Source organism: Anopheles arabiensis, chromosome 2 (assembly GCF_016920715.1).
Source record: "Anopheles arabiensis isolate DONGOLA chromosome 2, AaraD3, whole genome shotgun sequence".
Lineage (NCBI taxonomy): Eukaryota > Metazoa > Arthropoda > Insecta > Diptera > Culicidae > Anopheles > Anopheles arabiensis.
The window spans coordinates 15788640-15802275 of NC_053517.1; the positions used below are offsets into that span (position 1 = coordinate 15788640).

The window sequence follows — 13636 nt, forward strand, 5'->3', positions numbered from 1 at the left end:
CCGCAAGTATCAGTCAGTAAAGCAAAACAAAAGCCCAGGATGCATAGCCTGACACAACAGCACGCGTGAGCACGAACACGAGTGGGGGAGATTCAACAACAACATTCAAGATTAACATTCCTTCCCCGCTTACCCAGGTGGTCTCATTTCCAGCCGGCGTTTCTGCGTCGCCATCAGTGCGTCCTTCGTGAGCGTCATCGGAACCTTGGACGGGGAGGCGGTGGCCGCCGGCACCAGCGGTGGACCCACCAGCGCCATATGACTGTCCAAGCCCGGTCCCGTGGCGCCGTACAGCTGCTCGATCGAGTCCGCATTCGCCAGCTCGGCATCCTCGTGCACCGTTGGCAGCGCGGACGTACTGTGCAGGAACAGCTCGGACGTCGAGCTACTGCTGGTGAGCGAACAGGAGGCACCCGCACCGGCACTACCACCACTACCACCGGCAGCAGCGCCACCACCGCCTCCTTGCTGCGATGCACCACCAGCGGTCGAGGAGCCCGGCGCAGCGCCGCCACCACCGCCCGCCGATGGCGCTCCCGAGGCCGCCGCGACCAGGCTGCAGTTGCTGCCGCTGCCGATCACGCTGCTGCTGCTGCTCGAGCTCTGCATGTTCTGCACGTACTGCAGGTACAGGTCGGACTGCAGGAAGTGCGGGTAGGTCGTTTCGGCGATGATGTTCGCCACGTCCGCCTGCATCTGGTCGAAGATGTCCGGCGTCAGCTCGAGCTCATTCTTCAGCCCCGCCTTGATAAAGTTCCGCAGCGACTCGTTCACGTACAGCTCCGAGCCGGGCTGGGCCTTCTTGAGGAACCGCCGGTAGATGGCCCCGATCAGCTGCGTCACCTTGTCCGCGTCGGTTTGCTGCTTGAGGCCCTCGCAGGCGAAGTAAAACTTGAGCCGGTTCGACGGTTCCTCGCCCTCCAGCTCCACGTAGCGCTTGAACAGTTCGGCCCCGTCGCCATCCTCCAGCAGGTAGGCGAGCTTCTGCGCCCAGCGCACGTACGCCGGGGGCGAACCGTCCCGGGTTCGATCCGAATGTGACGTTTCCGTCATCTGAATAAGGTGGAAGAAGAAGAAGAAGAAGAAGAAGAAGAAGAAGAAGAAGAAAACCATGAAACAGATCGAACAGAGGATCGTTCGACGGCGTTTTGCGGTGGAAAGGCCAGTTTGCCAAATAACACTGCACTGGCCACACAATATAGGCCTACCTTCCGGCGGCTTTCCTCTCCGGGCACGGGCGGTCTCGGTCCACTGCTGTGAAAGTCATCAAACTTCTGGTGGAAATACTGCTGCTGCTGCTGATTCATCGGTAATGCGCTGCACTGGGAAGATTAGCCCCGGCGAAACTCGATCCTACCACAACGATCGATCCCGGTTTGATGGATGGGAAGGAGAGTGGGGGTGAGTGGGGAGGGCGGTCTTTGCCACTTTGGCTCAATCAATGTGCGATGCGCGCTGATGGCCTGCCGACAAGCTCGGTAATGTTTTAATGATTTGTGTTGTTTTTTCTTGGGCGATTTCTTGTGCCAAAACAAAAAAAAGTCGATAAGAACTGCAGTACAGTACTCTATCCGATGGCCGCACGATACAATCGGCACGTAAGTTCCAGTCTCAGTTATCAGTCGTATATGAAAAGGCAGCAGTCGTCGTTCGCCCTCTCTCTCTCCCACTCTCTCTGTATTTTTTCGGGCAAACAATCGGTTGGCAATATCTGGAAGTAAATAAAGCAAAGAAAAAAACATACATTAATCATTAATACGACTTTCTGAAGAGAAAACTAACAGAGGGATTTGTAGTTTGGAAGTGATTAGAAATATACGCTTGTACCGATTCGTTTGCTCTGAGTTCAGAATTGCAAGGTACGTGTATAGCCAAAAAATAAACGAAGAGCTTCTGTAGTTTGCAATCGTACCCGGGCCCGGCAACGGCGCAGCTTAAATCCTATTAAAACGTCAATCATTTTACGGTTCCGAATTTATGAAATATTCCACGCCTGGCTGCACCTTTTCTTGTGCCGGGGCAGTAGAATCGTCGTCCCTTGCTAGGAAAGAGCCCATGAGTTACCGTTCATTTCCCGCACGGCATTTATTAAAAGGGGGAATATGTTTGGTCCAACAAGGACGAAGCTTCTCTCATTTGTCTTTTGTTGTATCCACGATTCGTACATTACTCTTGAGCGAGATTGAGGCAAAACGTATTAGAAAAATCGAAATTTATACGAGTCTTTTTATTTATTCAAACTCTTCACAGCTTCAAACTCCCCCACTTGCAGGAAGCACAATGGCGGAAATGGGTGTTCCTTTTCCTTTGTATATTAAAAAATCAAATGGAATTACACGTGATGCGTGGAGAAACATCATGGAGGCAGCGGCACACAAGCACACCATCCGAGCCTTCTATTTCGTATCGAACTGGGGAATTAAATTGAAAAGGGATTAAAGAAGTAATGCAAACAGAACACACGGGGGCACACTACACACAAACACACACGCATTTTGTCGACTGTAAGGAGCTCGAAAAATCGCCCTAATTCACTAACGGCGGAGCAGTTTTAATTTTATCCCTATTTTCCCTATTTTCCCTGTGTTGCCCCCTACCCTGTTGTTGGTCTTTTGTGCAAATATCAACGACGTTTTTGCTTAAAATGCGAAAAAGAGACAGAGGGGAGACCGGACAACAACAGGCACTTCAGTTTAAAGCACTCCTCTCTTCTATCCATCGGCTGGGGAGCGGCAAAAACAATGCCGAAGGACGACCGTCGCATCGTAACAGCAGCAGCAGCAGCAGCAGAGGACGCGTAGAAACCCGTGCAATTGGTTGTGCGGCAGGACGAATCACCGGCACAAAACGGGGCTTAAAATGGCCGCCGCCAGGATTTCGCATACCGGGCTGAGGGACTGCTGCTAAAGAGCTGCTGTTGCCTCATGATGGCGGATCAAGGACGCACGACAAAACATTGACAAGTATGCGTCGTCGTGTGCTTGATGTACAAGAGGGTTGAACAAGGTACAAGATCTCCCTTACATTGCCAAGAGCTCGTTGCCAAGGGAGACACCGACGGTGGGAGGGTTGATTTGAATAATTATCGTGCCGAAATGGCGACGACTTCTTCACCAGTTGCATGGCAGCAATTGGGAGAACACTGCATCGCTGTTATAGTGTCCTTAAAGATAATTAAACATATCTTTAAGTTAATGCTATATAGAAGATGTGTGTGAAAATGATTATGATACAAAGAACAAAAATAAATAAAATAAAAAGCATTACTAAAAATAAAATTCAAAATTTTGATAATGTGAATTGTCCTTTATTGAAATGTTAAGGTTTTATGTTTAATCTTTAAAAGGAAGGGAATATTTACTTTGACGATAAACTGATGATGAGTTATGATAAGTAGGTGAATTTAACTGACTTTACTGCGACCTTTGTGATACACATTAATCACAAGCTATTATTTAAAAGAATAAAAATAATAAAAAATAAACACAGCATACACCTCGTAGGGTCAACATATTGTATGGTGGTATACATCAAACATCCAAAAGCGCTTCGATCGGTAGAATATTCCATCAAAGTTTGATTAAAGTTCTACAAACATGTAAAAGATATTCGTTCAATTTATAAAACATAAGCAATTAATGCATGCAGTGTATTAACTTCTTTATTCTTTTGGCTCAACAACCGTTGTCGGTCAAGGCCTGCGCGCCTGTACCACTACTTGTGGGCTTGGCTTTCAGTGACTAATTTATTTCCCCGCCCATAGCAGGATAGTAATCAGTCCTACGTATGGCGGTTTATTTGGGGTTTGAGCCCATGACGGACATGTTGTTAAGTCGTACAAGTTGACGACTGTACCACGAGACCGGCAGAGTATTAACACATCATAGTGAATGACTTTACAGCGCATGCATACATTTCTTTAATTGCACGCTAGTCTAAAGTTCCATCAATCAAACCGTTTTATAGGCCGCTATGGGCAAAATAATAATTAAGTAAGTAAGTAAGTAAGTAAGTAATTTATTGATTTGTTTTGTAACAATATTCCACGAATTATACATTGGTTCCGATCGATTGACCTCTACTCAATAACCTGATTGTTATAACGCTTTGCGTATTTGGATTGTACATCTTTACCTGAATTGAAGTAGATCGGGAAAAATTAGAAAAAAAAAACCCTCTGATTGTTTTACCTTAAGATAATCCTACGTTCTAGTCCTTACTCCTATTTTTACATCTACATTATAATCTAGCTATTTACAATTGTGCCTTCACTGGCATTACAAAACTTATGTGTTACGAACAAAATTTTTTACTAGTTCAAAACCAGTAATTCTATGTATATCAAATGTGCTATGCCATGGGGGAAGGTTTAGGACTCTTTTCAAGAACTTATTCTGAAATACTTGTAACTTATTTATATGAACTTTTGCACAATTTGCCCATATTTTAGATGAGTAAAGAATTGTTGGCCTAATTACGGTTTTATAAAGTAACAGTTTGTTTTTTAAGTTCAATTTAGAATTCTTGTTTATGAAGCTATACAAAATTTTTATAAGTCTTGATCCACTTATAACTTTTTCCTCTATATGTTTCCTGAAGGTGAGCCTTTTATCCAAAAACAATCCCAAATACTTTACATTATCTTTCCAAGCAATATCCCAGTCACTTATTTTTAGATTACGATCTGGTAATTTATATGCGCTAGTGCAACGTGTAAAAAATATGGCCTCAGATTTTTCCTCGTTGATTTTTAATTTCCAAGTTTTACAAAATGTCACATATTTTTTAATCCCATTGTTGAGGTTTTTAATAATAGATTTTGGATTGGAATCCGAACTACTCATAGCAAAGTCATCTGCAAAACAATATTTTTTTACAGATTTTGTTTTAGGCAGGTCGCTTGTAAATATGTTGAAAAGAACGGGTGACAGCACGCTGCCTTGGGGTAATCCGGCAGGTGGGTGAATGTCATTTGATTTCGAAGAGGTTATTTGCACAAAACAGCTTCTATCGGATAAAAATGACTGAATCAGTTGAATGATGTTCGGAGGAAAATTGAAAGAAATTAGTTTGTACAAAAGCCCTTGGTGCCATACCGTATCGAACGCTTTTTCTAGATCTAGCATCACAAAACCAGTGGATTTTTTAATATTTCGCTGTGTTTTGATGTTTGTGGTTAATCTATCAATTTGTTTAGTAGTTGAATGCCCTGGTTGAAAACCGTATTGGTAAGAAGGTATGATGGTGTGTTGATTGAGATGCTTGATAATTTTTTTGTGTAAAATATTTTCAAAAATTTTACCCAAACAACTGAGTAAACTTATTGGTCTGTAGCTTTTAGGGTCTTTATGGTCTTTTTTGGGTTTTGGAATTGGGATGACTTTGCCAATTTTCCATTCAAGAGGAAAATAGTGGATTTTGGTACAAGCGTTTAAAATAAACGCTAAATATACGATGGCTTTTTTAGGCAACTGTTTTAGGGAATGGTTATTGATTTGATCTGGCCCTTGAGATTTTTTTGATTTCAACTTATAAATGATGTTTTTAATGTGTTTTGGTTTAATAAAGTTTATGGGATCGAAGTTGTTGCTGGGTTGTGCTTGATGGTAGGAAAAGAATCTACTATTTGTCTCTTGGATGTGATGTTCAATTGGGCTCTGATTTGGAAACGTTGTTCTGTAAGCTTTTTCAAAATGGTCTCTCAGAATTTCACATTTTTCATTATTTGTAATATAATACTTTCCATTAGCTTTTAAGGGCGGAATAAATGCAGAATTACCTTTTATAATTCTAACAAATTTCCATAGTCTAGATTTGCTTGGGTCGTTATTAATTTTTTCAAGATTGCCTGTCCAACTCTGATTTCGTAAGTTTTTTATATCTAATACTATTTCTTTTTTTAATGTGTTATAAGTTGTTTTAAGTATAGTGTTATTTCTATCTTTCTGCCATTGCTTCCTTGTTGCATTTCGATGTTTAATTTTTTGAAGTATATTAAGGGGTAGAATTATTTTAAATTTATCTGGTATTATGAATGGGACAGACTTAGTGTGGGCGTAGTTAATTAATTTTGAGAAATATTTTATCATTTGATCTATTTGGTTTGATGTGTTAATATTTTGGAGATTTAGATTATTTGTATTGAGGTGATTATTTAAAATTTCTTTGAATAAAGTCCAGTTTGCTTCTGAGTAGTTCGGTATTCCAGAAATATGTTTGTTTTGTATTAGGCCAATATTATATTCAAAATAAACAGGTAAGTGATCTGAGGTAAATTTTTGTATGGTAAGAATGTTGCAAATTTTTTCGGGTTTGTTAGTTAATAGTAGATCTATGGTTGAAGGGAGACGGTTTGGGTCATTTGGATAATGGGTGTGCTCTTCAGGATGTACAATAGAAAATTTTCCTCTTTGATTTTCCTCGAAAAGGGTTTTTCCCATCTGATTTGCTTTGCTACAGTTCCAGAAACGGTGACGTGCGTTAAAATCACCACAGATAATAAAGTGATTTGATATTTTGCTTAGTTTTGTGATGTCCTTCCTGAAACTACTGTGATCATTGTTTGAACCTGGATTATATATGGAAATAATGGTCACTTTACTGTTTTGGGTCTTGATGGTAATTCCTATTGCTTCAAGTACTTTTAATTTGTAGTCACTATTTACTTCGTGGTTGATAGCTTTAGATATTACTAAAGCTACTCCACCTTTTTCTCCCTGAGTTCTGTCTAGTCTGTAAGTATGATAATTGGGATGCGAAAAACGAGTACCATTCTTAAGAAATGTCTCACTTAGTGCTGCGATGTGTATATCTTTTTTCAAAAGGTAGTTAAAAAATTCGTCTTTTTTGTTTGAAATACCGTTGGCATTCCAGTGAATGATTTTAAGTACATTATTTGAGGTTAGGAAAACAATATTTTGCTGATATTTGAACAATAACTGCGATTAAGTCTTGTTTTGAGCTACATTTGCTCAGATTTGAAAATACATCTTTAACGATTTGCCCTATCTCGTTGAGGTCAAAGTCAAGATTATTGTTTGAACGTGTTTGTTGTTGGTGGAACAGGTCAGAGAAATTCACGTGGTTTGAGGGAGTGGAACGTGTTGGTGTGTTGGGGAGACGAGGGAACGATGTCTCGTTGTACGTAAATTCTCTGGAGCGAGAAGGTGTTGGTGTTACCTTTTTAAGCCGTAGCCTAGCTGGGCAGCCGCAAAATAATAATTAAGTACATTTACATTTATCGCCATCAGCGGTCTCCGTATACGGGACAACAAATGCACATGATGTGCAAATCAATTTCAGAAACCCTCCGTCAGGCGCAATGAAACATATTTATGGCACAAAAAGCGACCACCTTAACCTAGCAGGATTATTGTTGTGTGGGGACTTTGCAAAACCTGCCGCACAACACACATCCCAGAGCAGCGCCCGGAGGTGATGGAAGATCGTCTCTCTCTCATCGTTGCATTCTTCAAAAACCCGGAACCATAAAAATCTTTGCTCATTACACTATGGTGGTGTGGCCTGCCGGGTGAAGCCGAACAAACCGAACCCGATCAGGTTGTTGCAGTCACTAATTTGCAATGGTACCATTTTACGACCATTTCAGGCACAACAATACCCACCCACCCGCCCGCGTTTTGTGTCGGCAAATGGGTTAAGGTTGGTACGATGACATGAAATAAAAACAGCAAAAACAGGTCAATAAAATATGGTGGTACAGGAATGAACTGACCATTGCTTTACTGCAGCAACAGCCCAACAATCTGGCTGGCAGTAAAACGGTAATTGTAGGAAAGAAAACCATTTAAATTTTAAAAATCGAATCGAATCCATTAGCGAATGTAAAACAGGCTCTCCCTCCCTGTCCTGTCCCTCCGTGCAGTAATACAGACGAGAGAAGAGATTAAATTATAATTTACTTGACTTTAATTTGCGACCCAGCTGGAAAGGATCGTTGCCCCGGGGACGGAGCAGAGTCCTGTGATTTGGCACCAGCAGCATCAGCCGCCGGTGCGTGTGCAATTAGCTTCCAGCCGTGTTACGCAGAGAGAGATAGAGAGAGAGAGTGAACGAGAGAAGGACACTGAGCTTTGATATACCAGCCAGTGGAGTGAAAAGGGTTCGAGGGGCCGCCATTATACTGCGATTCGTGGGTTGTATTTTTCCTTCAATCCAACCATCACACAACTGACAGCTGGAAAAACAAATTTTCCCCCTTTTTCAAACTCCCGCCAAGAAAGTATATTTGAAAATTTCCCCCGCGTAGTAACTGCCGTGAGAGGTATTACATTTCCGGCGCCACTAGCACAACTTTCCCCCCGGGGCACAAAAGGACGAAAGAGCGAGACGGATTTTCCTTCTTGTTTTTTTGCAATACTAGTTGTGGCACAAGATAATTTTCCAATTTGCTAAATCACAGTTTATACCGCGCCGGAGGGTTTAATCGTAATGGAAGGAAACGGGAGGGAAAAATAGGAAATCGACGTGTTGTGCCGCATTCGGCCAAGCGAGTAAAATGGAAGCAAAAATAGATTAAATGTTAATATTTTTTTTAAATATAGCAACTACACAAATAGCAAACAAAAATCTACAACAGTGCGTTCATTGAACTGTGTAGAATTTCTGCTTTCCTTTTAACAATCCATGAGCAGGGAGGGTTTGGCTACCTTGCCAAACGGTACCCGGCATTAATCCTTCGCGTAGCAGCAGCAATAGAGAAGAGAACAGGGATCATATTTTTATGAAAAAAAGGGAAACGGGGCTCATAATTCCGGGCTCGGCTTAAGTTCTCGAACATTGACGAAAGCAATAACAGGCAACCCGGAACCAGCGTACATCGGTGTTGGTGCATTATGTTGATGTTTAAGCAATACCTTAGCCCGTCGTAAGGAAAGCCAAACACATGATATCTCTCCTCCTTCAGCAGTGGCCTAACACAATGTCTTATTGAATAGAACACGCTACTGCGTTTCGGTATAATGATGAGCATTTCAGATGAAAATAATACATTTTCGTTCAAACGCTTCGCTCACAGACACAAACACACACACACATCCGAAAAGTTCATAATTTAGGGTGAGCAAGAGTGGCGGCTGCTGCTGCTGCTGATGGGAACCGTCCCAGTGGCAATATTGTACGGCTCCGGCTGCAGATAAGTCCCTATTCCACGGACGAATGCTCATGAAAGTGCCCATCGATGAGTTTATGAGTCATTCAGCAAACACATACACACGCACAGTTGGTCGAATAGCACAAGGGGATGTTCATGCGCGCACATAACCAACAGCGGTTTATTAATTAAAAAACCGAACACCTTTCGATTTGCTGTTGATGTTCGGTCTCGTTGGTGCAGAGGCACTGAGAAAATGCATATTGTATTGTATTGTAAATAATTGATAGATAGTAATTATTTCCCTTTCTCCTGCATTCAACACGATACAACATAACAGTCGTCGATTGAGCTTTGCCTAACACATAGATAGCAACAGCAGAATTAAATCCATATTATTTTTATGTTGTACTAACCTTTAAACGAATTGTATCAAAATTTTACAGCAATTAGTCAGTTACTTTGTGAATTACAGCAATTTATGTGAAGCAACTTTTGTGTTTTGAAAAATCATGGAAAAGAATAAAGTTTTTACTTGTCGTTAAATAGACGTAAAAAGATGGTTTAATGAAGAGTTTTCGGCCACTAGAGCTTATCAAAATCAAACTTTACGTATGGGTATACTAAGTCAGTTTAAACGTCTCGTAATGAGCACTGAGGACGATGAACACAGTGGACGCTCCAAAAGAGGAGATTACCGATGAAAAAAAAAATACAAAATCATTAAAAACAACTGTAAAATGAAGTTGATCGTGAAAGCTGACACGCTAAAGATAACAAAGCAACGTTTTACACATATCGTTCACGAATATTTGGATATGACAAAGCTCTATATGCAAAAAGGCTGCCTTCCTGATTCCTAAGCTAATTTCTACGCTATTCCTGCACGTTTTCTAGCCATACCAGGTTCAAGTATCGTTCGAAATCCGAATCCGGAACAGTTCCAGATACTGTCCTTGAATATGATTGTAATCGGGAGCTATTTTGGGATCAGAATGGGTTTTTGACCATTTATCAGTATCAGTTCCAGAGTCAGAGTATCAGTTCCAGAGTCAGAGTATCAGTTCCAAGTCCTTTATGGGTTTATTTTCAGATCCAGGACTGATATGTATTCATGAATGGTTCCAGGACCAGTATGGGCTCAGCATCAGTTCCAATTTCAGTATGAATTCAGTATCAGTTCAGGAGCGATATGAGTTCAGTATCAGTTCCAGGACCGGTATGGGTTCATGAATGGTTCCAGGACCAGTATGTATGGATTTATCATACGTCCAGTATGGGTTTTGTTTAAGGTCTATTTAGGGGTCGTCTTAAGTACCTTATTTGATTTGGGTTCCAAGGCCATTAATTCCGGCGTACTCTTAAAAAAAAGGAGATCTTTGAAATTTTGTTGCGCAGCCCTGTAATCTGGCCAAATTAACTAGTATTGCCAAAATATAAGTTGGACTATGAATTGCTCCAGACCTGGATCCCAGCGACTATTTCCTGCTTTCCTATCTCAAGAGAAAGCTTACTGGGAAGAAATTTACGACGTTCTATTTTGACGCAAAGTATTAAATCTTACTACGTAAAAATGGTATCAAAAAGTTGTAAGATCACTATAATTGGTGTATCTGTACTCTTGAAGGGATATATGTTGAAAAAAAATTATAACCCAAAACAATTGAGTTTTAGGCCAAACAATGTTCTGCCTACTTGTTACAACTGTTCCTTAGGAAGGTATAAAAACGTACACTCGTTAGCTCTTTTATGGAGTGCATGAATTCCCGACGACAACGGATCTTTTTAAAAGAGAGTTATAATTTCATTGACGAGGAAAAAAAAATCTGAAAATTAATTACTCTTTCAGCGTTATCACCACGACTAGAAACAACAACAGCGCCGTCCCCAGCAGAACTGACCCAAACTTCCTCTCTGTCATCCTCGCAAGTATATGCAATGGAGGATTGCGTCTTCCTCATCTCCCAGTGCGGCGGCGACTGGCGGAAAGCTTGCGCGAAAAAAAAAAAGTAAATTAAACGCACCGTCCGTTCCGCCCAGAGGAAACCAAACCAGAATGGAACAATAATGCACTCGCCCGTGCGGCACTATCATGGGAGCGCAGGCGGAGCAAAAAAAAACGCACACACATTATCTATCAAAAAAGCCGCCGCCATGCGCTGCTGCCACACTGCATCAAAGCAACACACACAAAGCATTGCGTCGCGAATGCGCGAATAAATCAATGACGGTTGCCGATCGGGTTCAATATAATTATTTCCGTCTCCCCTTCCCCATCCACTCCAGTGTCAGAGACCAGCAACTGATAGGGAGGGGGGAGAGGCCGCGTATGTTTTTAAAAATAGTAAAGCAGGCCCTGCCACAGCCTGCCTCAACGGGGCAACCTAAAATAAAATCACGATTCCGCGTTTGATTGTGGACGGACGATGCGGATTGAACAAGCGCTAAGAAAAACGCACGATCCTTGTTGACCTCTGTATTACACCGTGTGCGGGCAATAAAAGCCACGCGATGAACGACTCCCCAAATCCGGTCAAGTCAGTCAGACACACATCAAGCGGAGCTGTACCGCCGCCCCGACAAACGGCGAGATGATTGATTAAAAATAGTCCACGACAATTGCAAATCTGGTGCACAAATCAGGTCCTGAAAAAATAGAAAAAAACATTCGAAAATTGAATTTGCCTTTGAAGTTCCGTGATGAAACCGTGAATGATCCCTTTTAAAGTTTGCATGGCCTGTGTGTGTTGTTCATCGATCAATTAGTTCAGCTTTCCACTGGCTGGGCAGTTGTTTTGCCGGCTGTCATTTGATGTGTGTGACACACTAGCGCACACACATACTCGGACATCCTTTTTCCTGCTAATCTTTGCTTTGCAAATCAACTCAGACTTCTGCTCCAAAAACAAAATTCGACCACAATTTAAACAATCGCACGCTCGCGGCGCTCGACCGCAGTTGCTTTAAACCGCATGATCACCAATCACCAACTCTTCCCAACGATCGGATCATCTTGGGAAAATGTTCACCCCCTGCGCAAGATACAAATCAGAGAGAGAGAGAGGAAGAGAGGGACAGCGGCAGGAGGAGAACGCGCCCGCCAAAGAGAGAGAAAAATGAATGCTGCCCCGAGCAAAAGATAAACGATCAAAGTGAAAATTGCTTTATGTGTGAAATTATGCTTTGTTTTGTTTTCCAATGTTTTTCCTTTCACACAACCAGCCGCCACCACCTCCATGGGAATTTCAGTTGCCCCCTTTTGCTCTCTTCCCCCCCCCCCCTCCTGGGGAGGGTGTGTTCCGGCGGCCCCACGCACTGCCGGGGATTGAATTTGGAGACGATCTGTCACCGTCGTCGGCTAGCTGCCCGCCTTCCGCCAGCAACCGTGACCTACGACTAGCGCTGCCTGCCGCCCCTCCCAGCGCTCCGTCTGTGTCAGAAGGTTATGTTGCAGGTCTGGGAGTAAAAAAGAAAAAGCGTTTCAATACAAACGTACGCCAACAACACAGCCACTAAATGCGCAAGAGAGGAAGAAGGAAACACACGCGACTTTGATGAACGCGGTTGGTGAAGGTAAAGGACTGGTGGTGGCGGCAATAAGATACAACAACCCATCACCACCGAGACAAAGGGGGGGGGGGGGGGATTGCGAGGGAGGGACGGGTGGGCGCTCGCACGATCACACACACCCCTTCCCGGCGGCTAGTGTACATTAAAAATGTGTTGTGCCCGGCTCTTCCCTTTATGTTTTTGCACCGGGTGTGTGCGCTGATGATGGTGGCGCGCCTGGTGGTGGTGCATATGTGTCGAAGTTGGTCGCCTTGATGCGCCTTGTGACCCCCGCGCTGTCTCTCGCATGTGTGTATGTGTGAGTGTGCGCTCGCTCTTGAGTAGGGGCTCTTTCGTTCTGTGGCTTGTTTCTTTGATCTTTCGCCGGCACAACAAAACGAATGCCGGGTTTTTGCTTACCAACCTCCACTTCCCTTTCGTCACCCATCATCACCCGCTCATTCATTAGGACCGCACGGAACACACCGGGGGGAACGCACAGCGATTCCACTTTGATGTCGCGACGCGCGGTTCGTTGCTGCGTTTTTTTTTGTATTTTAAACTTTATTTTTATACTCGTTTTTGCTTCTTCTTCTTCTTCCTATTTTCCTCCATCGCGTTCTTCTACAACCGGACTGACTGGTTGGAAGGAAAGAAAAAAAAGATGACTAGACTTACCCCCAACGAATACGCCCTCCCACACCCCACCCTGCGCCCTCTTCTCTCACGATCGGCCAAAAGGTGTCCTCTCCTCACGATCGCGTCCGATCGTTCGATTGCACATTTGCGGTGCACGCTCGCTGCAAAGTCCTGGAACTACCCCCCCCGCACCATTCCACACATGGCAGTCAAGGAGTAAAATCGGCACTAAACGCCTTCAGTAATGGGAGATTTAGCCAGACTCCCACTTCTTGCGCGCCAACCACCACATGAAGTCCGTTAATAAACGGCTAGGCGTAAAAAAGGGGGAGGTTA

General features: G+C 43.2%; 1 protein-coding gene across 14 annotated transcripts in view; it reads right to left on the reverse strand.

The window, feature by feature from the left end:
• LOC120908510 (axin) overlaps positions 1-13636 on the reverse strand; it is a 28595-nt gene that overhangs the window by 5203 nt on the left and 9756 nt on the right. For all 14 annotated transcript variants that reach the window (XM_040319559.1, XM_040319564.1, XM_040319567.1 and 11 more), the window contains 2 exons: positions 1209-1711; positions 134-1053 (listed from right to left, as the gene is read on the reverse strand). In XM_040319559.1, coding sequence (XP_040175493.1) covers positions 134-1053; positions 1209-1307 — 1019 coding nt within the window. In that variant the 5' untranslated portion in view covers positions 1308-1711. The remainder of the gene's footprint in view (positions 1-133; positions 1054-1208; positions 1712-13636) is intronic.